We start from the raw sequence: 23,514 nt of genomic DNA, 5'->3' as shown, positions 1-23,514 counted from the left end.
TCTCTCTTGTCCCAGGTTGAAGATTTTTTCCGAGGAGAGTGTCCCACTGTTCGGACCGCCTCTCCCGTCGCCGCCGGTCTTTACCGATCACCAGGAATTCAGGGACTTTTTATTAGTCAAACGTAAGACTGATTTATTTCCTGGCATTGTCGCATGCACAGTCCATCCCCACAGCCATTAAAATGCATTCATAATTAGAGTATGCGCCTGCTACAACGTTTGCGTGTTTGAGGAGCTAGCTAACAACATGGCAGCATGATATCACTGCTAATACTAGTACAGCGAACCCCGCTTTACCTTGGGGTGCAAAAGCAGAAAGCGATATTCAAAAATATTGCCATTTGGTTTTTAAATCTGCGAATATGCAAATTCACGCCATGAGTACGCAGGGGTCGACCGTATATTATAAATGAACCTACGTTTTCTGTCGGCGTAAAAAGCAGGATTGAGGAGGATTTGACATTCTTCAGCAAAAACGAGTCTGATCCGAAATAGTTCCTCTTTTCATTCCTCGTCTTTAGTCACATTTTGTGTCAAACAATATAGGGTGCTGCCATCGTGTGGTCAACAGTGGAATTACACCCAAAATGAAGGGCAAGCAGAACAAAATAGAGTAGAAAAAAAAAAAGAAAAATCCACGCTATAGCAGGACTCCCAAACAATAACCTGCAATGGAGGCTGGTTTACTCCATGTCCAAAATGTTTGCACGCTAATATAGAAGGGCGACGCTGTGTTCGAAGATGATCAATGAATGTGCTTTCTTCACGCAGTAATCAATGGAGAGAAAGCCACACTGGAGACGCCAACATTTGCCCAGAAGCGTCAGCGGACCTTGGACATGTTGATCCGCTCGCTCTACCAGGACCTCATGCCCGACCTGCACAAGGTACCAGCAAGTTTTGGAGAAAAGTTTTTGGGTGGCCTCCACCTCCTCCTCCTCCTCCGTGTCACCACTGCGACTTGAGAAGCTGCTGACTGTGTTCTCCACTGCGGCCCGCTGCGTACTGCACCACACGCGCACACACACACACACACACACACACACACGCACACACTGATTCCACTGCAGTGCTGCCTTTTTTTTTTTTTTTTTTTCCTGCTCCGTCATTTGTGTTTCCTCCCAGTCGACTCTCGCTGTCACTCTCAAGAAGAGGTGGCAAAAACACTCTGCTCAAGTAGAAGTACAGATACTTCGGTTACATACTACTAGTACGACTTCTATACTGTAAAAAAAAAAAAAAAAAATGGTAAAAGTAGAACTTCACTTACAGTCAGTCAAGTTTCAAACATGTAAGCCGCTGCAACATTTTGCACAATTTGAAAATTGACATTTGGCTTCAATATGGGAGGCCAAAAAAAAAACATGAATTCTATCGTCATATTATAAATAAATATACTTATGTTGATCCATCCGTCCATTTTTCCAAAGATTTAATTATTAAATGACTGTAAAATGTATTGCACATAAAGGTTAAAGTTTAAAGTAAGGAGTACAAAGCGGGGGCGGAGCCAGTGAGATTCATGAAAAAACCTTTGAATTTTTTTGTAAATTGTTATGAAATTATTTTTCATAATTATTATAATTATTGAATATTAAGAAAGGCATAATTGTGGTTGTCTAAGGAAGATCTGAACTTCGTATGACTCAGTTTGTCATTTTATTTGAATATACCACGTTGTGCAAAGTGAGAGGAATATTCAGGCCCACCCGGATTTCTCCAGGCCCGCCCATTAGCCACATTCTGGCTCCGCCCCTGGTGCAAAGCACTGAGAACTGTTTTCAAATGTAGGGATGAAAGTAGTGTTGTCAGAAAAAAGAGAGAAAAAGAGTCAAAACGTAACTCGCCTACACCTGAGTCTTTGTTCTTGACCGCTTCACGCCACGGCCGTCAAGCCGGGCTGGGTCGGCCTGTCTAAGACCCGCTCTTCTGCTTTCTTTCCCCCGTCTCTCTTCCACCTCCATCGCGCGTGTGTGTTTGCGCCACATATTAGGTCCCTTTTTCCCCGCAGAACATGTTGAACCGCCGCTCCTTCAGCGACGTGCTGCCCGAGTCGCCAAAGTCAGCGCGGAAGAAGGAGGAGGCGCGCCAGGCCGAATTTGTCAGGATAGGCCAGGTAAAATGGAAGCACAGCAGACGCTTGGGTAGCAAAATGCACTCGTTTTTAGCCATCTGCGGGGGCGGCCATTTTGTCTTCTGTCGACTGAAAATGACATGACAACTGCTCACAAGGCTTCAAGCTTCAGAAAACAGGTGAGCCGCGATTGGTCGTTGTGAGCAGCTGTCATGTGATTTTCAGTCAACGGAAATGACAAAATGGCCGCCCCCGGAGATGGCTGAAAACGAGTGGATTAACACTTATTCCACAGACGCAAAATGAATCGGAATGCCCTGTTTCAACCCGTGGGCTTGCATAGAACATATTCTTGAAAAAAAAAAAAAAAAAAAAGCGTGCATTGACTTCCGCTTTAAGTGGGCTAGGGTAGTCGCTTTTAGGTAGGGTAAGGTTTAAGGCGTTTGAATTCACCTTGGGTGGGTTGGGGTCGGCCAGGGCTGGGCGATGGGGTCATGATTTTCCATAAGCGCTCAACAAACGTAATTTGAATGAAACGGAAGTGTGATGACCTCCGTTTGTTGAATTCAGTGCGTCCAAATGCTTTGCTCCCTTTTAGGCTCTGAAGCTGAAGACCATCGTGAGAGGCGACGCCCCCACCAGCCTGGTCACCACCGGCCTGTGCAGAAAAGAGGTGACGCCTTTCCGCTCATCAATGCAAAGAGCAACACTGCCCTTTGACTGACACGTGTGCGTGCGTGTTTGCGTGCGTGTTTGCTTGCGGCAGCCGTGGGAGTCGCAGTCGTTCTCCAGCGCGTTCCCGCACGAGGTGGTGTGCGCCGACTCGTGGGGCCAGTCGCTGCTGGTGGCCACCGACGCGGCGGGGGTCCTGCTGCTGGACGGTGAGACGCAATTGATTGCAATTGACGAGCCGCCGGGGTCACCCCCGCGTGTCCTCTCAGTTAAAGCCAGACGCGCTCAATCAATCCGTGCATCCTTTGGCCTTTCCGCTTTCAATTGGCAATCGGAAAAAAAACGAACCCAGCGGCTAATTGATACTGTCCTATTTTTTTGGTCAGTTCTGTGATGTTTTTATTTTCAGTGTATGGTCTGCAGCGTTCCCCCGCTAGTCGCAAAGAGCGAAAGAAATTCTCCCTAAAAAGGTTTACAATTGCCTATGCATAACACAAGATCGCGGCAAAGAACTACCTTTGTCTAAATGAAGCTCTTCAACTCACCTCGCCAAACCATCCTTGGTACCAAGTTGCCAGAAGATGGCAGCAAAGTACTGCCTGGGTCCGAATAAAGCTCCTCAACTGGCTTCAACGTAGTTCCTTGGCACCAAGATGCCACAAGATGGCGGTAAAGCACTACTTTTGTCGAAATGAAGCTCTTAAACTTGCTTCAACATACTTCTATGGAACTAAGATGCCACAAGATGGCGACATAGTACTGCTTGTATTGAAATGAAACTCCTCAACTGGCTTCAACATAGTTCCTTGGCACCAAGATGCCACAAAATGGTGACTAAGCACTACTTTTGTCAAAGTAAAGCTCTTCAACTGATTTCAACATAGTGCCTTGGCACCAAGATGTCCCAAAATGGTGGAAAAGCACTACTTTTGTCTAAATAAACCTCCTCAACTCACTTCAACGTTGCATCTTGGCACTCGGATACCACATGATGGCGGGCAAAGCGCTACTTTTAAATCAAACTCAGTCACGTGACCTGTTTTTCAATTTCACATTTTCAATCTGAGGATGAAATTGAATTGTGACAAATAAATCTTCAGATTGAAAAAAAAAAAAAAAAATCCAAACAAAATGATCATTCACGTTTGAATTTCTTGATGTTCAGTTGCCGATGGAAAATGGGAAGAGGGGATGATACTCAGGTTCTCAATGAGCCACTCAAATGTCAATGCTGTGGGCAAACGCATCTGTCTGTTTTTTGTTTTGTTTTTTCCTTCAGGTTCTGATCTGCCATCATCCAGCACCGGTGAGCGCCGCCAAGATCGATCCGCCACTATCTCGGATCGTAAAAAAAAGTTTTTTTTTTTGTTTTTTTTGTTTGGGTCAAATCTGATTTTTTTTTTTTTTCTTGGATTACTACTGTCTGTTGTGCGTTGCAGAGGCTCAGGCTGTCCCGCCGCCGGTGCAGGTGTTTGACAAGACGCTGCTGGTGAAGCAGATGCACATACTTGAGCCTCAGGACCTGCTCATCACCAGAGCAGACAAAGGTGAAAGCATTTCTGTCGTTTTTTTTTTTCTTGGTTTAAGTGGTGGAAGAAAATATCATTGTGTAAATCAAATATTGATATCGCCAGGTATCGTTTCTAGCCAGGCACTAAGCTAGCCGAGGTCTTTGTAGAATTGTCTTTTTTGCCTTCGCAGAGGTCTGCGCTCAAATCTCCCTCACCCAATCGACGACCTCCTTTGCTCCACTGAGCATATCGATCTGGTGTCAGTACTGCGCTGTCGTTTGTGTCTGTTTATGCTAAGAAGCGAAAGGGAACGTGTCCCAAGAACACGCGGATACGCACGCGGGCGGACGCTAAACGCCGCAAGCAGCAAAGGAAAATGGCTGCATACGAAAAGCATGTCATCAATGTAACCCGATCGAGCTCATACCGACAAATGTGATTAAGTTGCTTGTGATGGCATGACACCAGCGCAGCCGCGCATTTATCCCGACACTTTACGGCTTCTTGCTCGGCTTATCCCAGGAAATCCGCATCTCGAGGGATAACGAGGCCGTATGTTGTGATCTCAATATTTTGTCGCAGCCTGAACAGCGGCAGTAGCAATGCTGCCAGAAAATATCCGTCTTCCCATAGGTCACATTAGTATCGCTCAAGATACTGTACATCATTATGAAATATTGATAATGCTATTGTTTGGCGTAGGATCAAATATGAGGATCGTGTTGTGTCCAATTATTTTGTCTAAAGACACGATATTGTCAATACCGTAGCTTGTAGTGTTAAACTACGGTAAATATTGTGATGTATCATTTTTCAGTTTTCAATCAAGAAAAAAAGTTTAACATAAGTATCGGACAACGATACTGTTGCTGAGAGGGATGGGACAGAATGTTGAGATTCATATAAAGTATGGCTGTAGTAAATACACTGACATCGGATATCAATACTGCAGTAGTAAAAATCAACATTAGTACATCGGTATCAAATATGGAAACGGCTTCTGTGCGGGGTGGGGCAAAAGGTTGTCTCCAAAGATTGATTATTCGTATTTTTCCTGACCCTTTCCGGCTTCTTCCGCTTGCGTAGCGTAGAAACGAAAGCTCATGCCATACCAAGCCACCCGACCTGTTTTTCCCAGGGAAGGATGCTCGCCTGTACGTGTTCCGATTGAGCACCCTCAGGAGAGGCCTGGAGGAGCGGCAGCAGGCCCGGGGCAAGTGCGACAGCCGGGAGAATAAGCTGGAGAAAACAAAAGGTAGGCCACGAGCGCCGATCTTTTCCCGCCATTATTTTGTCGCGGAAACGAGCTCGACGCCCTTCGCCCCCCGCGGTCCCGCCAGGTTGCCATTTGTACTCCATCAACACGCACCACGGCTCGGAGCTGAGGATCGTGGCGGCCATCCGCAACAAGCTGCTCCTCATCACCCGGAAACGCTTCGAAGGCTTCAGCGCTGTCGGGGGGGCCGACTCGCCGGTGGAGGAGTTTCAGTACATACGGGTGCGTCACGCTCACGGGCTCAAACCAAGGATATCGAATCGAAGTAAAGACCGCTAAATCTATTTGGTCTTTCTAAGACCATTCTGCCAGTAGAATGTTACATGGCTGCACAGTAAGAAGAAAGACAGCCTATTCCAGCATGTGCTTCTTATATGTGACTATATCTTACAAAACGGTAAGAACGACAACTTTAGACTCTGGGTCATTCAAGCCTGTCGGAACAAATCAAGCTTCACAATGGAAAGTGCTGAATGTTAGACCATAATTGCGCTTGCTTTTTTTTTTTTTTACTGGTGGGCAATGATTAGCTAGCATTAGCACTGCCTTAACTAAAGCTGGCGTTAGCTAGCGAGCTAACCGTTATATTCTGTTAACTTATTTCAACATAACCCAAGCAAACACGCCATCAATACTTGTGAGAATATTGTCTTCCGCAACCCCGATGACGGAGGTTTTGGTTCCTTTAGAAGCGGTTTCTACGACACCAGTCAGTCTTGCTATTTTTTTCTGGGGCAATTTCCAGTGGTGCACCGCCAAACGCGTCGCATTTTTGCCACGGTTTCAGTTCAGGTCGTCACTTACAAACATAATGAAAATGACCAATGGGGTCAATACAATACAATACAATACAATGCAATTTTCTTTGTATAGCGCATTTCACAACAGCTAGAGCTGGAACAAAGCACTTTACAAGTGGGACGGCGGCCGATCAGTTAACGTTGGGCGCGCTCCCTCCGCCAGGAGATCTGTCTGTGCGACCCACCCGCCGTGATGGCGCTGGTGGACGGGCCGACGGGCGAGAACGACAACATGATCTGCGTGGGCTACAAGCATCAGTTTGATCTGATCAACGAGAGCACGGGCGACGCCTACCGGCTGCACCACGTCGACGCCAACAGGGTGAGGCGCACCTACGCTACCAACCTTCCTTTGACACGGGGAAAACTATGGCCGCACGAAACCGAACAAAAAACGTCATATAAAGTGTCTACAGTCACCTTCCTTTGATTGCGGGGGAGAGCCTCCAGATCCAGCCAACATCCACAGTATAGTTATATTTCAAAACACACGCAGCGAACATATATTGAACTTCTTAAAAGATCTTCAACTTGTTCAATCACACTTTCTGAAATAGTTCTCATTCTTTTTCCTGTTGCCATTCTCTCGCTGTCAAGAAACTGCCGTTCAACATCGATGGTTATTCTTAATTGTTAACAAGCTAACCGAAACGCCGTTGTAATTTCAGAAAACTAAGAAAAACCATAACTATAGCGAAAATGTCCTTTGTTTTTATCTTTGATTTTTAACTGTATTTATTTTGATGTCGCTGTTCATTTGTGTGTACAGAAGAAGGACGGTCAGTGGTTTGAGGAATGTAGTTCACTTTATTACACAGTACCTCTTAGTTTTTTTTTTTAATCTTGCACTCGACAAATAAAGACAACGAAATACAATGAAAAATCCAAAACTATTCTAACCATGATAACATCACGTTGCGGAAACAAAAATGAAGACTCAGTTCTTCAAATAAGAAGTCCAGTTTGCTTGCTTCAAGCTGTTTATTCACCGCTCGCAGTTGAAGTGTGCTCTCAAACTGACAAAACACAATTAAGCATTTTAAACACCAAACTGTTGAACCAAAACATTGAAGATTGAAAGTCCGCCAGCTTCATCCTAACAAACGCTGCGGTCCAGCAAATGAAAATAGATGTTACGGGAATCATTCATCTTTAAACAACTGCTACTTAAATACACGTGGAGCAGCAACATATACAAAACGAGCATACAACAGAACAGAATAAAATAGTATATTTAAAAACCAAAACATTCAACCAAACCATATCATTACGTCTAGCCAACGTGTGCTAGCATAATGCTAACATGTAATGTCAACTGCCACTAGCGAAATTAGCATGGATTTTACATTATCTTTGCTTCTTTCTCTTGCCATTCTTCTTCTTCTTCTTCTTCTTTTTTTCGATCGCTTGAATGAATCGTTCGCGCCCCTGCGATGCGGCAGGGGCGCGAACGATGAACTGCAATAAAATGACACTTCTCTCTTTTCCTCTCTGTCCGCAGGTCAATTTTGTGGCGGCCATCGACGTGTACGAGGATGGCGAGGCCGGCCTGCTGTTGTGTTACAATTGTGGGTGCACAAACACGAACGGGACTTTCTCTACGCAATGACAATCTTACGACCACCACTGCAACTATGTGTAGTACTGCGACCACAACTACTCAGACAATATGGAAAACCGTTTGTCCACATCCTTGACTTCCAGCTGTACTGTACCGGTGTGCTTTTTTTCCGCACACGTGAGACAATTCAGCTCGCTCGTAGAACGCCTCTCTCCTCCTTGTCATGTTTGTCCACCACTAGTACGCAATTAAGTGTTTACGGTCACACTATTATTGCATGTGAATTGGATTTAAGGCTCGAATTTGGCTGGACCATTCCAAAACATTCATTCATTGTTTTTTTTTTTTTTTTTTTTTTTTTTAGCCATTCAGAGGTGGACTTGCTGGTATGTTATGGGTTCTTGTCTCGCTGCAAAAAGAGCACTTGAGCGTGAGGTCGCCAGCCGCTGGCAAGATGTTGGCCTGCAGGATTTTGTGGTAGACTGTGGCAGATATCGAGAACCACAGCAAACCAATCTAGGTCCTGAAGTATCAGAGCAGCCCCACGCCATTTTACTCCTACTACCATGTTTGACTTTAACCTCTGGCGGCATGGTGTTTGTCCTCAGAACATTTCTCCCAAAATCTTCAAGCTGATTTTTTGTAGAATCACTAGGACACGCTAGTAGAATGCCAGTGTCTTACAGGTATTTTTTTTTTTTTTACTACATAGCTGTCAAGTTGTACACTTTTGGCATAACACCTTTTCAAACATGTACGTTGTACATCGCTGATTTCCATTCACGTGACAGCAACCATTTGAAAATAATGGGTAACGTGTCAGATTATTATACAGACATGTAAGGGCAAATTCCAACTTCTGTGAGATTCAGTACACCCCGCGGTTGACCGGTATGCTAATAGCACCACTTTTGGATTATTAGCACGCAATTGAAGCATGCGAGTAAAGTACTTTGCTGTGCTAATAATACGACTAGCCCCAACTACTAGGCATGTGTTGCTCACTCTAAGCTACCTTTGCTACTAGTACTAATAGTGACATTAAATCCTCCTAGTTAAGATCAAGCATTTCACTAGTAGCATGTGTCCACTAGTTTTCTCATTAGTAACGTGCAATTGTCCTGTTGTTGACAATGAAGACCAGTGCACGGACCTTAAGATGGATGTCAAGGATATCAACTAAATGCTTGATTTGTATTTATTTTTTTTTCCCAGCCAACAATTCTCATTCCTAATTCCTTCATTTGGCAGATATTTGTTCGTACAAGAAAGTGTGTCCGTTCAACGGCTCCACGCCCATGATCCAGTCCAACACGTCTGACTTCCACTTCAGCTGGAACCAGGTGCCCAACGCTATCGGTACGTTGCCGCGGCAACGCCACATGCGCTTGCGGTCGCCATGGAGCGCCGTAGCGTATGCCGCACTCGTCCGCTCATCAGCGGGCGCGCGTGTGTGTGCGTGAGGGTGTGTGTGTGCAGGCGCGCGGGTCCGCTTTTCCCACACACAAACCCACCGCGCAAATATAAGACATTCAAGCAACCGCTTTGTTGACTGTATTATACTCTGGCAAACAATGTGAATGTCATGAGCATTTCATACTCCGGTCCAGTAGGGGGCAGCATATCAGCACCTAATTGATGCAGCCGCATTGCTTTCGAGACGCGGCGTCAACACTGTCGCTCTAAGTTATTGTGTCAACACACCAACATGTCACCAAGATATCGAGTGGGCGCAAAAAGCAGGATTGAAGAGGATTTGACATTCAGTCATCAGTGCGCCGCCGTCTACTGGCGGACACCGGAAATACATCCCCAATAAACGGGAGGCAGAGCAAAACAGAGCGATAAACCGTGGAGCGGGTTGGGGAGGTTACTCTTTCTATTTGGAATGGCATCATCTTTGCGCCGCTGTTTGTTTGTCTCTGCAGTGTGCGCCTTCCCGTACATCCTGGCTTTCACCACAGACTCCATCGAGATCCGCCTGGTGGTCAACGGCAACCTGGTGTACACGGCGGTGGTCCCGGAGCTGCAGCTTGCCTCCTCGCGGGTCAGTACTGTATGTTTTGTCGCTTTGGGTTCTTTGGCGACCTCTCGGATGAGTCGTCATTGCACTCTCGGAAGGTTCTCCAATATTCCCGGTTTTCTCCAATTGTGGTGGTTCGTCGGAGCCCCCCCCAACCTTTCGGTGGGAAACGAGGAAGCGGGCGGATCCTTTTTCACGGCGCGGTTTGCCTTTGCTCGCCGCCTTTTCAACATGAGCACAAAGCGCTGCCTCAGCTCCCTCATTTCGCTGCGTTTTACGAGGCCGCTGGGAAACGGCGCGCCGGTCGATCGGCGTGGTCACCGAGCAATAACAAACACGCTCGTATTTCATACCGCAAAGTGAAGTCTTGTCTCCGATCCAAACCTTTACAGTCGGACATCTACTTTGCGTCGTCGGCTCCGGTGAGCTCGGCCTCCAACTGCAGTTCCAGGGACACCAGCTCGCAGAGTTCGCCGCAGACGCCCACCGGCTACGACATGCCTGTTTTCCCCTCGCCCCTCGGGGACGGTAAGCCTCCGCAAACAAACAAAAATGCCACAGGCTGTGGATGTTGTCGATTAAGGTTTGTTGGTCTGAGTTTCGCCCAATACCCAAATTACTTTGGTGCGCCACGCGTCATGGCGGTAGATGTAGAAAAAGAAAGGAGGAGCAATTTCCCCCCGGGCGGCTGGCGGGCCATCGCGCAATGGAGCCGACACGACGAGACATGGCGGCATCAGGACGTCGGGAAGTACCCAATCGCAGGGAAGCCGTTTTCCACATCAAATAAGGAGAGCAGAGAACCGATGGGAGCAAAGCGTATTCACATTCGGAATATGAATGAGGAAACGGCTTGTTCATTGCGGACAAAAGAAAGTACTTTGGAAAACTCATTTCCGACCCAAATTATGTTGCCAACCCAATCAAAGACCATCAAACATTTTCTAAAAAAGAAAAAGTCAAAGTATTTCTCTCTTCTCGCAAGATTTTTCCTATTCCCCCCCAAAAAAAATTCTGACCAAGTGTAATTCTCTCAATGCCCTGACAAACAGTTTTCGCTTTCATTCGAATGAATTCAAGTTGTTCTCCAATGTAGAATGATGCTTTGTAATGGCGGCCACGTGAAGCAGCATGTGGTTCACTACCCACATGGGTTAATTTCGTACGTTCCTTTTCAAGTAACAATCACCGGGCCGCTCGGTGCTCGGTTTAGCCACGTACGCGACTGCGCTGGTATGTTTTTGCCTTCGCAAGCGGAACACCTGCTGCCGTGTTGGTCGGGAGCTACTGCATTCGGTGCCGTGCGTCTGCTTCTGCATCTGTGCAATTTCTTCTGTCTCTTGCAGCGCAACTGTTTTTTTCCCAGGTTTGTTTTTGTTTTTGGAATGGAAAATATGTTAACCCCCTTAATGTTGTGCTGTGTTGTGTTTGCTGTGTGTGTGCGCGCGTGTGCGTGTGTGGCCCTCTTCTTGGTCCCCGGTTCAGATTCAATACGGATCCCCTACGGTACCAAGCTTTCGCTGTACACGTCTAAGGACGCAGAAGGTATCGTGAACGACGTCGCTGCAATGTTAAGTGAACGTCATGTCTTTTCCCCGCCGCGGGGGCTCGCGGACGTGGGTGGGGATTGGGTGGGATTTTTTTTGTCCGTCAGCAGAACTATATCCACAAGCCCTTCCTTTGAAACTCTCATTTGAAGCCCTAACCCTAGGTTAAAACTGTGATTGAAAACCCTAATATGAAACTTGAACTCTATTTTGAAACTCCAATTTGAAACCCTAATGTTACTTTAAAACCCTACTTGGAAAAAACTAACCCTGGTTTAAAGCCCTGCTTTGAAATCCTAACCGTAGTTAAAAAAACTAGTTTGAAGCCCTACTTTGAAACCCTATCCCTAGTTTGAAACCTCAAATTGAAACCCTAACCCTATTTTAGAGGCCTACTTTAAAACCTTAACCCTTTTTTGAAGCCCTACTTTGAAACCTCAAAACCAGTCTGAAACCCTAATTTGAAACCCTAGCCCTAGTCTTAAACCATCAAACCCTAACCTAAGGATGAACCCCAATTCAAGGATTGAAACCCCAAGTTTGTGAGATTTCCCGAAAGGAATCCTGAAAAGTTTCATTTCAGGACGAGGAGTGAAAAGGTGCCGCGAGTAAGCGGCGATAACGACGCTCCAAATTGTGGGGTACTTGGTGCCTGAAAGCAGATGAGGCCAACATGGAGGAGGGAGGAAGGGGCCAAGGATGTGATTTACACATTGCACTGTCGCCATGGAGACTTTTGTCCGCCGAGGTCCAAATAACGGCGCCACTAAAAGCGAGGAGGAAGTGGGTGGGGAGGGAAGGGGAGGGGGGGAATTATTGGAGGGGGGGGGCTCCTTGGGCGAGGTGTGGAGGCGGGGTCATGTGATGTCACTGCATCAATTAGCGCTAAAAGCTCTCATAAAAAAAAAAATCCCATTTGATTGGCCGGCCTGACTCACACATGGCGTTAAATATTGCCGGATGACGCCCATCGTCCGACTGACCCGGATAACCCGCACGGTGCATGCTAACATTTCATAGGATGGCTCTTGGTAGTGGCAACAGTGCCCCCCAGTGGCCATGGAGTGTTTGGGACGCGCTCCAAATGTGCAACGTCTCAGAATTCTCAGAAAAGAACATCGGCAAAAGTTCAATGGATGTTGTTTTTTTTTTAATTTTTTAATTTTTTTTTTTTTTTCTCAAAGTCCCCTTCCGCTGCTTTCTTGGAACTTTTGTCTTGAAACCCTAACCCCCATTTTAAAGCCTAACCCTAGTTTGGAGCCCTAATTTGAAACCCAAACTATATTTAACACCCGACTTTGAAACCCTTACCCTAGTTTAAAACCCCAATGTTAAACCCTAGCCAGAGTTCTAAACCCTAATTTGAAACCCTGACCCTTAATTTGCTCCGCCAAACTGATTTTGAATGATCCTTTGACATTTTGGGTCCACTTAGTAAGACTTAGCTTGGCTTACCGGTACTTCTTCTAACATGATGTGTTTTTTTTCCCCCTTGTAACAAACTGACATTCTCGCAAATTCCAACTTAAATAATTGCTTTTTTGTCACAAGTTTCTCCTCGTAACATTACGTTTTTTGTCGTAACACAGAAGGAGAAAATTATGAGGTTTTAGGTAACAATTTACTTTTTTTTTAAATGTTTTTTTTTCCAAATGTCAGAGCTTTCTTCAGATATTGTCTTTTGCCTCACAACATCGTGGCTTTGTCATCACATCAACTTTTTTGTTGTAACAGCGACTTTGGCAAATTACAATTTTTTTTTTCCTAAATGCTGATTTTTTTTTTTTTTCTCGTAAAATGTCAAAACTTTCTTTGTGTACGCGTTGTTGTTGTTTTTTAAGTGGCATCAAGTCTTTAATCTTACATTCGGATTTGAATGTCCAATAATTCCGACTTTTTTCTCTTGACATAATGACCTCACTCTTGTCACAGCTTATTCTTACAATTTTGCGAAACGTTATATATTTTGATTTCTTTTTCCCTTGTAACATTACGGCAACAACAACAAGGTTGCCCGTTGTTTCTAATCATGAAGCTCAAGTAAGCTAAGCGAGCCGATTCCTTCCGTGACTGAAATGTCAAATTTTCAATTGTATACATTTTTTTCCTGAGCATGGTCTCATTGTGCGGCTGTGCGCTAAAGCGCTCGAGCTCACCCGTGGCCTCCTTCCCAGGCGAGTCGGCGTGCAAACACATCTTCAAGATCCCTTTGTGCAACCTGGTGGGCCGCAGCATCGAGAGACCCCTGAAGTCGCCGCTGGTCAACAAGGTGCTGACGGCGCCGACCGCCGCCGCCCCCGCCGCGGCGGCCTGCGCCGCACCCCTGGTCTCGGCTACGCACTCGCTGTCGCTGTCGCGCATGGAAATCAAAGAGATAGCCAGCCGCACGCGCAAGGAGCTGCTCGGTAAACCTTATTTGCCTTTCTTTCGTCGATATTCGTGATGTAATTCATATGTAAAAAATATACATTATATAATAGAATATAGAATATATATTCCTATTATTTCACACTTTATATTAGAATGATACATTATTTCTAATGAATTAAATAAAACCATTTTAGTTATGTCCAGCTAGATGAATATGAAATAATATAAAAGTGTTTCTCTTGCTATTTTCATTGTTTGCGAAAACGAATTAGTCAATCAACACGCTTTCATTATTTTAAACCAACAAATTATTTCTAATGAATACAATCATTCTTTCTTTGATGTAATGAATTGTGTATATTTCTATTTAGTTTTGCCTAATTAACCAATTTTTTGATAAAACACATTAATTGCATGTATAAAAATGTTGCATTTGCTCTATTTACAATCAATAATTTAAATGCACTTATAAAATTGTTTTCTTTACCGTTTTCATTTTCCTATTTACAGTAAGTAGTAGGTAATTTTTTTAAATGTATTCGTAATTTGGTATTTTTATTGTATTGTTTAAAGTAAATAAAAAAATGAGATAGGTGAATATCCCAAAAAAGAAAGGACATGGAGTGCAGGGAAATTCGCTAAGGTAGTAAACTAAAAAAAAAATAATTAAAAAAAAATCTTTTTAACAGGCCTGACGGAAGAACCGAGCAGTAAATCGGAGGGCGGCGCATCCAAAGCGAGGAAAGCGAGCAAGAAGAACGCGGCGACGGAGGAGCCAAGAGCTCGCGCGCTAACGTCCACTAACAGCGACAGGTCAGACGCCTTTTCTATACGACCAATCACGGCTGACCTGTTTTCTGAATCTGATTGGTCCTTGTGAGCAGTTGTGATGTCATTTTCAGTCGACTGCAAGTGACAAAATGGCCGCCCCCTGAGATGGCTAAAAAACAGTGGATTCCACAAACGCAAAATTGATCCGAATGCTCTGTTTCAACTAGTGGGCTTGCATAGAACATATTCTTGGAAAAAAAAAATGTTTGCGTTGACTTTGTATTTAAGGGTGATTTTTGTGGGGCAGATTATATACGGGGGCGTATTATTTGCGGGATTTTATGGTACTCTGTTTCTCCCATCCCATCTCTGTATGAGTGTCCTGTTCAACTTCCAGCACCTTGGCATGTCTCTCACTCATAAATGACGCTACTCAAAAACTGTGCTGATCTTAAATCTTAAGCCATGCAGCATTGCCATCTACTGGTGTCTATGCGTCATTGCAGTTAAAGAAGAAGCTTAAATTTGATTGCAAAACTGGGCCATAGCTTCTTTCACAATCTACCCGTTGAAAAACGCATTTGAACAAATCAGTGACAGGAAATGGTTGGATTCCCGCTGACAAATATAAAATGTTGATCCATGCAAGAAAACGAAAAAACTTTCCTCTCTCATCAGGTTGGACTCGGAGGCCCGTGACACCGACTTGGACACGGTGGCCATTTTGGAAGCCGAGCCGGAGACGTCGGTGCTTCGCGCCGACAGTCCGCCGCCGCTCGCCGGCGCCTTCGCCCTCGTCGCGTCCTTCGAAGAAGATGTCCTCGACCTCAAGTGAAGACAATCCCGCTGTGCACTTCTCTCCAAAAAAAAAAAAAAAAAAAAAACCCACTCCTGTACCTTTTCACACTGCTCACAAAAGAAAATCGGGCTTTTTGGTGAAATTGCGCGAGGAGTCTAAAATGCACTAAACGTATTAAAACACTCTTCAAGTATTCCTTAGCGCCTGTTCACTCACTCTCTGGCTGTCAAGAGGCATTGTCGGAATATTGGGCAAAGCTTGCTTTCTTCGAGCAGTTTGTCACTCCCAGTTGAAGTAAAACCAACACAAAAAAACAAAACGGATGGAAACTTTGTCCATTTCAACAGCCAAATGTTCGACCAAAGCATATCAATATAAATAATAACCCATAAACATCTAATACAAAATAGGTACGATATAAGATTGTGCCGAAGTCATGAAATACGAAACACCGTTAGCATCGATCGTCACAGTAATTCTAAACCTTCCAACAACTACTACTTAACACACAAAGCAGCAACGCGTGTCAAACGGAGCATACAACCATACTCACAGGCACTTATTCTCTTTACGTGAAGTTCAAATATTACAAGAGGAAAAAGTCATCAAGTTGGAAGTTTAGCTACAAGCCGTCATTTCATTTGGAAAAAAAATTGCACTATGATGATGTCATGATAAAAACATGATAAAAATGACATTTTATGAAAATGATGTGAAAACATGTTGAGGAAACTGAGTTGCAACTTTGTCGAGAAAAAGTTTTTTTTTTTAATAAATTCTGTTCATGAAAATCGACTAGCTCAATGCTAACGTGTATTGCATAACGCCATAGAGGGGCTAATGCAAAGTAGCATTGATATTACGTTAATTCTCAACCTTTAAACTGCTACCGTAACACACAGAGCAGCAACACATTCAACAACTGGATAAAAGTTTTTTAGAAAATCTCAAAGTTTACCGGTAAAGCTTGTAGTGCATTGATTCTGAAATTTCACCTGAAAGCTCGATATCCCAAATGTTCTGTGAGTAGTGTATATAGTTTTTGGGGTTTTGCTTGCCGTGCTTTTCCGCATTTTTTCCCTCCCACTTTTGTTTTGTTTTTGTTTTTTTGTCTCCCCTCTTTCAAAATGGCCGCCGCCTCAAATGGATCTGTCGGTGTGCGCGTGTTCGTAATCAAAACCCAAAAAGCGGCGACCGGCGCCAGCTTCTGCTCGCGGCCATTTCCAGGGACTACCGAAAAGTTTCGAATGTGGATTCAAAGCAAACCAACAAAAAAAAAATCCCGTTAATCCCGAATTTACTCATTTAAGTGTCGTATCATAAAATGTGATGACTATTTTCCGGAAAAATATCGTACGAAACGCTTGTAGAAGTCTGTTTATACACAAAGTGGCGCGATGTCTGGGATGCATATTTATAGATGTATTATATCGAAACAAATCTATTTTATTCTCTTGTTTAGTAACGACAACAAAAAAGGGTACGACGATGCAAGCTCTGTTCTCTGGCTGATTCCCCTTTTATTGAGTGTACACGGGTTGAAAACAGGGCTGGAGGTCTTTCCCAAGTGCCATTTCCCAGCAGCCAGCGCGGAACTGCGTCACCTCCTTCCGGGGTTGGCGGTAGCAGCCATGATTGTAGTCCTTTTCCAGGTGACCACAGTCCAAATTAGTTACAAGAAATACACACGAGAGGTTCTTTCTCTAATATCGCAGCAAAATACAACCGATCCCTGTTTATCGCACCTTCCAGATCTGATAGCTTCATGCTAACAAGTCCTTTGCCCAGCGGCGTGAATGCCTGAATGTTTTTGGGGAAACAAAGAAAAAAAAACCCCACAACAAATTCAACAAACAAGAATAGCCAAGATGCCTCGGTCCACTTTTGTGGACGACCGTGACCAGGATGACTAACAAGCTACACAAACCTAAAGAAAGTATTTTTATTGATACTGTTGCAGTAAATCACAAATGGCTTCTGATATTTCGCTATTAGGCTAAGAAAATAACGCGACGCGCCATGGACTGGACATGTCAGGGTAATTATTAACCGTTACACATATACGGAGGAGCAACACATACAAACAAAGCAGCTTGTCGCTGTCCCGTGAAAGACACTTGTGAACGATTTCGGAATTTTTAAAAATGTTCACATTAATGCGATGTCTGTAACGCGGAAAACATCATTCATGTTAAAAGCATAAATGTGATGCTAATTGTAAACCTTTCAACGAACAAGAAGCATACAACAAGAAAGAATTCAAAAATGTCTCCTTAAACACAAAAATACCAGTTAACTATTGCGTCTGATAGCTTAATGCTAACCTACAATGCAAAACACCATAGATGAGCTAGTGAAAACTAGCATCGATTTCACGGTAATTGTAAACCTACGCGCAATTTTACGACAACTTTAACACACACATGGCATACAAAACACGGAATACCCAAATGGTCAACTAAACCATATTTTTGAATATATAACGAAATTTGGCTTGTTGAAAAAAATCAGTTTAATCAGTTTAAAACTAATCAGTCTGATTTTAATCAGAAATGCAAGTAAACATTTTTTTTTTGACTATTTTTTTTTTTCTCTGATTTTGAAACTGCCCTGTTTTATTCCCTAGCACATCAGGTTTTCATAATAATATAATAACAATAAGATAATATGTAATATAGTAATATATTTGGTCATATTTATGAATTAAGGTAACAGGAGAGATTTTTTCCTGAAACACATGGTAAACTCCGTATTGCGCAAGCTTTTATAGGTCAAAGTTAAAAAGTAAAACCGAAACTAAAACCTGATGTGCTACGAAAAAGTAAAGACATGTTTTTTTAATCCGTGATGCATTTTGGAACTCACAAAGTCATCTGTGATTCAAATGTTCTGGTGATGAGTGGAATGGGCATGAATGACTTGCCTATATTGTAAAAATAAATGTTCAAAAATTGGCGATGTAGCGAGGGTGCGAACGATGAGCCGCAATTTCGCAAGGGGATCGCTGTATTTATATTCAAACATTTTTGCTCAAAATCCGATATCCGTCCCTTTTAAACAGTCGCTCGCCATCGCCTCCTGAGGTATTGGGTGGCATTGCGAGCGTATACATTTAGCCAAGTGTGTTTACTGTTTGCAGTGAAATACAAAACAGCAAACACTCATTCCATTTACAATCTAAAGTTGCAGGAAATACGCTTTTTAAGAGACCAGGCCCCGCAGCAGCCTCCGTATAACTTGCATGACCTCTTCACTTGCTCAAACCAGGAAACGTTCACACACACGCACACACAAACAAATGTTATGAAATGTTTACAAAGGTCCTTCACTCTCATGTTTGTTATGACGGCCGTTTATTGGCCGTTTGTTTTCCTTCGTCTACCTCCCATTGGCTCTTTTGTTTTGTTCTTACTTTTCCCGTCGTTGTTGTTGTTCTTGTTGTTGTTCTTGTTGTTGTTGTTGTTGTTGTTTGGACTGTTGCTAAACCTCTCTGTGCTATTCAACGAAAGACAATTCACATACACACACACACACAATGGAAAGCTCTTTGAGCATTTATTCCATATACTGGTACTTGACATCCACTAGTGCAGTATAAGGTCATTCCTAGTAGATTTTTATGTCTCCACTGTGTACTGGTAGCACACAGTTGTCATCTAGTGCACAGCGTTGCCTCACTAGTTGTTCAACTAGTGGGGACAAAGCTTGAACTACTAGTACATGAACCTTAAGAATATTTTAGTATAGTAGATTTTTTTTTTTCATGCCAAAGTTGACTGTAATGTACAGAAGCATATATATATATATATATATATATATATATATATATATATATATATATATATATATATATATATATAATTTTTTGGGGGGGGGTTGCTTTTTGGGAAGATTCTCTTTTGTTTTTGGCTTCTGTTTTTCATTGTAATTTATTTTTCTGTTGTTTGGAATACTTTCCCTTCTGTTTTTGGAATCTTTTTTGACAGTTTTTCGCAGTGATATTTTTAATTTTCTGTTTTTAGGAATATATTTCTTCTTGGATTTTTTTTTCTGTTCTTTGAAATATTTTTTTTCCTCAAAATAAATCGGGAAAAGTAATACTCCAACAAATATTTCCAAAAACAGGGAAATCATTTGAAAAGCTGAACAAAATATTCTGAAAAACAAATAAAGTAATTGTAAAATTATTGTAAAAATAAAAATAATTGAAAAACACAAACCCCAAAATAAATAACTTTTTTTTTCAATTGAATACAGTAGCTTCCAAGTAATGCAACAAAGGCGAGTCAAAATCGATTAATTTATGACATCATTGCTATTTTTTTCTCAGCAAAGTCCAGTAAGCAGACATTTATTCATCGCCTGGACCTTGAGCTGCATATGAAGGATATAACATAAATGCTCAAATGGCTTTACACACACGCACTCACACACACACACGGGAAAAAAACAACACCAAGTGTCTTAAAAATATTGTACCGCCATCGTTTTTAATGCCAAGTACTACTTGTAAATGTTTGTGTATCAAATGTGGCCTCAAATTATGAAGCAGAGCTGAACACTCATGATTCTGATGATTCTGATGATGATGATGATGATGATGACTATTAAGAATATTATTATTATTGTTGTTATGACTATGATTATTGGAGCAGTTATTTGAAACGAGTGCTGTAGACCACCGCTGTGAAAGTAGGTATTTCTCTTTATTGATATGTAATAAATATTTATGGAATTTGAGCGCAGGTTAGCCCTTTTGGTGTGTGTGGGTGTGTCCTCAGGTTATTTGCACTCCAAGTGAGGAGAATGCATTTGGGCTGTTTGTTGAATCAGGTTCCAGCTCAGTTTCCTGCTTGTTTTATGGCCTCTCGTGGAACAATCCACTCGCCGCTCCAACATAAACAGGGCCTGCTGACGCGAGTCGACCTGGAAAATCCACGGAGGGAGAACAGAAAACATCCAACCCAGAGTGGGAACAACACACAGGACCAGTCAAACGCTAAAAATATTTCATATTTCATTCTGCTCTGTCTGACTGTCAGTTGCCCAGGCGGTAGGTTATATCGACCCATATCTGCATATCGGGTTTTTTTATATCGTCGTTTTTTTTTTTTTTTTTTTTTTTGGGTGGGGATGAACACACCTTGGCTCAAACTTGATCGATAACAAGGTAAAAAAAAAAAAAAAAAAATTACAATGACAAGAAATCACATCGTCATACACCTCATATTGAAGTTAGGTCATTAGTGACTAATTAGAAAGAAAAAAAAAAAAACTATCTTCGCAAACCGCATCGAGTCTTATATTAACAAACTCAAAGAGGGTTAGGGTTAGGGTTAGGGTCATATTTGTAACTACTCAGTACCTATGCCAAAATGAAATGACACAATGAACCCCAAATATTTTTTCTTTTTTTTAAAGTTGTTCAATCATTATGGAAAAGATTTTAAGAGGTTTATAATTCTATGACTAGTATTGCGGACCTGGATAGTCATTTTCTTTCTCTGATGAAACACACAAATATGGCAGTAAGGGCATTTTAGAAGTAACCCTGTGTCATCACTTTTACACTTTCTGCTACTAAAACATTTTTTTAAAGGTGCACGCTGACACATGTAAAAGTTATGGCCACGCCCCTTTCTTGGATTAAATGGCTTTTCTCGGCATACTCCCACGCTCTCCTGTTTCTTTTGCCGGTGAGGAAGACTCCATAATGACCTAAAATTCCGGCTCTGGAATATGAGTCACAGCTTGTAGGAAATTCACTGGGGAGATTTTTTTTTTTTTTTTTTTTTTTTTCTAGGGGGAGAGTAATATCATAAAACATCCCCTGGAGGCACGGGATGATAAAAAGAGCATTTCAGCATTTCAGGCTGATGGTGTAATGGCGGTCCTCCCTCCCGCCCTGGCTCGGGGGCCGCTGGGGATATCGAGGCCCTGATTATGTAACGGGTGCAGGAATGCCGGAGCCTGGCCGCCGACATTGCGCACTGGATGAAAAGCGAGGGGCCCTCATTCGCTCATTAACTGCTCCCCAACCACGAAAGTGGGAGTTGCATAAAGTGCACCGAGGTAGTGCCTCAAAACGTCACCCAAAAATCCCTCGGTCGTGATGGATTAGTTTGGAATGAGTGAATGATTTGGGAACGCGGTCGCTTGCATCCCGAAGCATTCATCATTCGCTCGCCAACTAATCACGAGAAAGGAATGTTTGCGTTGCAGACTAGGTAGTGACTTATAAAAAGTCACATTTCTCAAGAATTCTTGAGAACCTGTTTTCACTCTTTGGCAATGAAGAAATGGGAGACCGAACCCGAGTTTGAAACCCGACTTTGAAACACGACCCTGAGTTTGAAACCCTAAAGTAAAACCTTGACTCGAGTTTGAAACCTATATGCCAAACCCAAAGCCCAGTTTGAAACCCGACTTGTAAACCCTAAGCCTAGTTTGAAACCCTACTTGTAAACCTTAACCCTTGTTTGAAACCCTACTTGTAAACCCTAACTCTGGTTTGAAACCCTACTTGTAAACCCTAACCCTAGTTTCAAACCCTACTTGGAAACCCTAACCCTAATTTGAAACCCTACTTTAAAACCCTAACCCTAGTTTGAAACCCTACTTGTAAACCCTAACCCTAGTTTGAAACCCTATTTGTAAACCCTAACCCTAGTTTGAAACCCTAGTTTAAAACCCTAACCCTAATTTGAAACCCTACTTGTAAACCCTAACCCTAGTTTGAAACCCTACTTGTAAACCCTAACCCTAGTTTGAAACCCTATTTGTAAACCCTAACCCTAGTTTGAAACCCTAACTCTAGTTTGAAACCCTACTTTAAAACCCTAACTCTAGTTTGAAACCCTACTTTAAAACCCTAACCCTAATTTGAAACCCTACTTGTAAACCCTAACCCTAGTTTGAAACCCTACTTTAAAACCCTAACCCTAGTTTGAAACCCTACTTGGAAACCCTAACCCTAATTTGAAACCCTAACCCTGGTTTGAAACCCTACTTGGAAACCCTAACCCTAGTTTCAAACCCTACTTGGAAACCCCAACCCTAATTTGAAACCCTATTTGTAAACCCTAACCCTAGTTTCAAATCCTACTTGTAAACCCTAACCCTAGTTTGAAACCCTACTTGGAAACCCTAACCCTAATTTGAAACCCTATTTGGAAACCCTAACTCTAATTTGAAACCCTATTTGTAAACCCTAACCCGACTTGTAAACCCTAACCCTAGTTTGAAACCCTACTTGGAAACCCTAACCCTAGTTTGAAACCCTACTTGGAAACCCTAACCCTAATTTGAAACCCTATTTGTAAACCCTAACCCTAGTTTCAAACACTATTTGTAAACCCTAACCCTAGTTTGAAACCCTACTTGGAAACCCTAACCCTAATTTGAAACCCTACTTGGAAACCCTAATCCTAATTTGAAACCCTATTTGTAAACCCTAACCCGACTTGTAAACCCTAACCCTAATTTGAAACCCTACTTGGAAACCCTAACCCTAATTTGAAACCCTATTTGTAAACCCTAACCCTAGTTTCAAACCCTATTTGTAAACCCTAACCCTAATTTGAAACCCTATTTGTAAACCCTAACCCTAGTTTCAAACCCTACTTGGAAACCCTAACCCTAATTTGAAACCCTACTTGGAAACCCTAACCCTAGTTTGAAACCCTACTTGGAAACCCTAACCCTAATTTGAAACCCTACTTGGAAACCCTAACCCTAATTTGAAACCCTATTCGTAAACCCTAACCCTAGTTTGAAACCCTACTTGGAAACCCTAACCCTATTTGTAAACCCTACTTGGAAACCCTAACCCTAATTTGAAACCCTACTTGGAAACCCTAACCCTAATTTGAAACCCTACTTGGAAACCCTAACCCTAATTTGAAACCCTATTCGTAAACCCTAACCCTAGTTTGAAACCCTACTTGGAAACCATAACCCTAATTTGAAACCCTACTTGTAAACCCTAACCCTAGTTTGAAACCCTACTTGGAAACCCTAACCCTAGTTTGAAACCCTACTTGGAAACCCTAACCCTAATTTGAAACCCTATTTGTAAACCCTAACCCGACTTGTAAACCCTAACCCTAAT

General features: G+C 42.8%; 1 protein-coding gene across 7 annotated transcripts in view; it reads left to right on the top strand.

The window, feature by feature from the left end:
- garnl3 (GTPase activating Rap/RanGAP domain like 3) overlaps positions 1-20,144 on the top strand; it is a 46,443-nt gene extending 26,299 nt beyond the window's left edge. For 3 of the 7 annotated variants that reach the window (XM_086053542.1, XM_086053541.1, XM_086053546.1), the window contains exons 14-31: positions 16-122; positions 772-887; positions 1,994-2,116; positions 2,673-2,747; positions 2,841-2,955; positions 4,026-4,052; positions 4,186-4,293; positions 5,396-5,512; positions 5,598-5,755; positions 6,497-6,655; positions 7,835-7,901; positions 9,146-9,253; positions 9,823-9,941; positions 10,310-10,445; positions 11,403-11,462; positions 13,639-13,869; positions 14,524-14,647; positions 15,284-20,144. In XM_086053542.1, the coding sequence (XP_085909668.1) occupies positions 16-122; positions 772-887; positions 1,994-2,116; positions 2,673-2,747; positions 2,841-2,955; positions 4,026-4,052; positions 4,186-4,293; positions 5,396-5,512; positions 5,598-5,755; positions 6,497-6,655; positions 7,835-7,901; positions 9,146-9,253; positions 9,823-9,941; positions 10,310-10,445; positions 11,403-11,462; positions 13,639-13,869; positions 14,524-14,647; positions 15,284-15,440 (2,107 nt within the window). In that variant the 3' untranslated portion in view covers positions 15,441-20,144. The remainder of the gene's footprint in view (positions 1-15; positions 123-771; positions 888-1,993; positions 2,117-2,672; positions 2,748-2,840; positions 2,956-4,025; positions 4,053-4,185; positions 4,294-5,395; positions 5,513-5,597; positions 5,756-6,496; positions 6,656-7,834; positions 7,902-9,145; positions 9,254-9,822; positions 9,942-10,309; positions 10,446-11,402; positions 11,463-13,638; positions 13,870-14,523; positions 14,648-15,283) is intronic. The other 4 variants (XM_086053545.1, XM_086053544.1, XM_086053548.1 and 1 more) reach the window with 3 other exon arrangements.
- Positions 20,145-23,514: the final 3,370 nt, after the last annotated feature.

This window comes from Filicampus tigris, chromosome 15 (genome assembly GCF_054856515.1).
Source record: "Filicampus tigris isolate MCC_2025a chromosome 15, RoL_Ftig_1.0, whole genome shotgun sequence".
NCBI classification, from domain to species: domain Eukaryota; kingdom Metazoa; phylum Chordata; class Actinopteri; order Syngnathiformes; family Syngnathidae; genus Filicampus; species Filicampus tigris.
The sequence above is the reverse complement of the archived record's forward strand: the minus strand, read 5'-3'. Positions and strand labels throughout refer to the sequence as shown.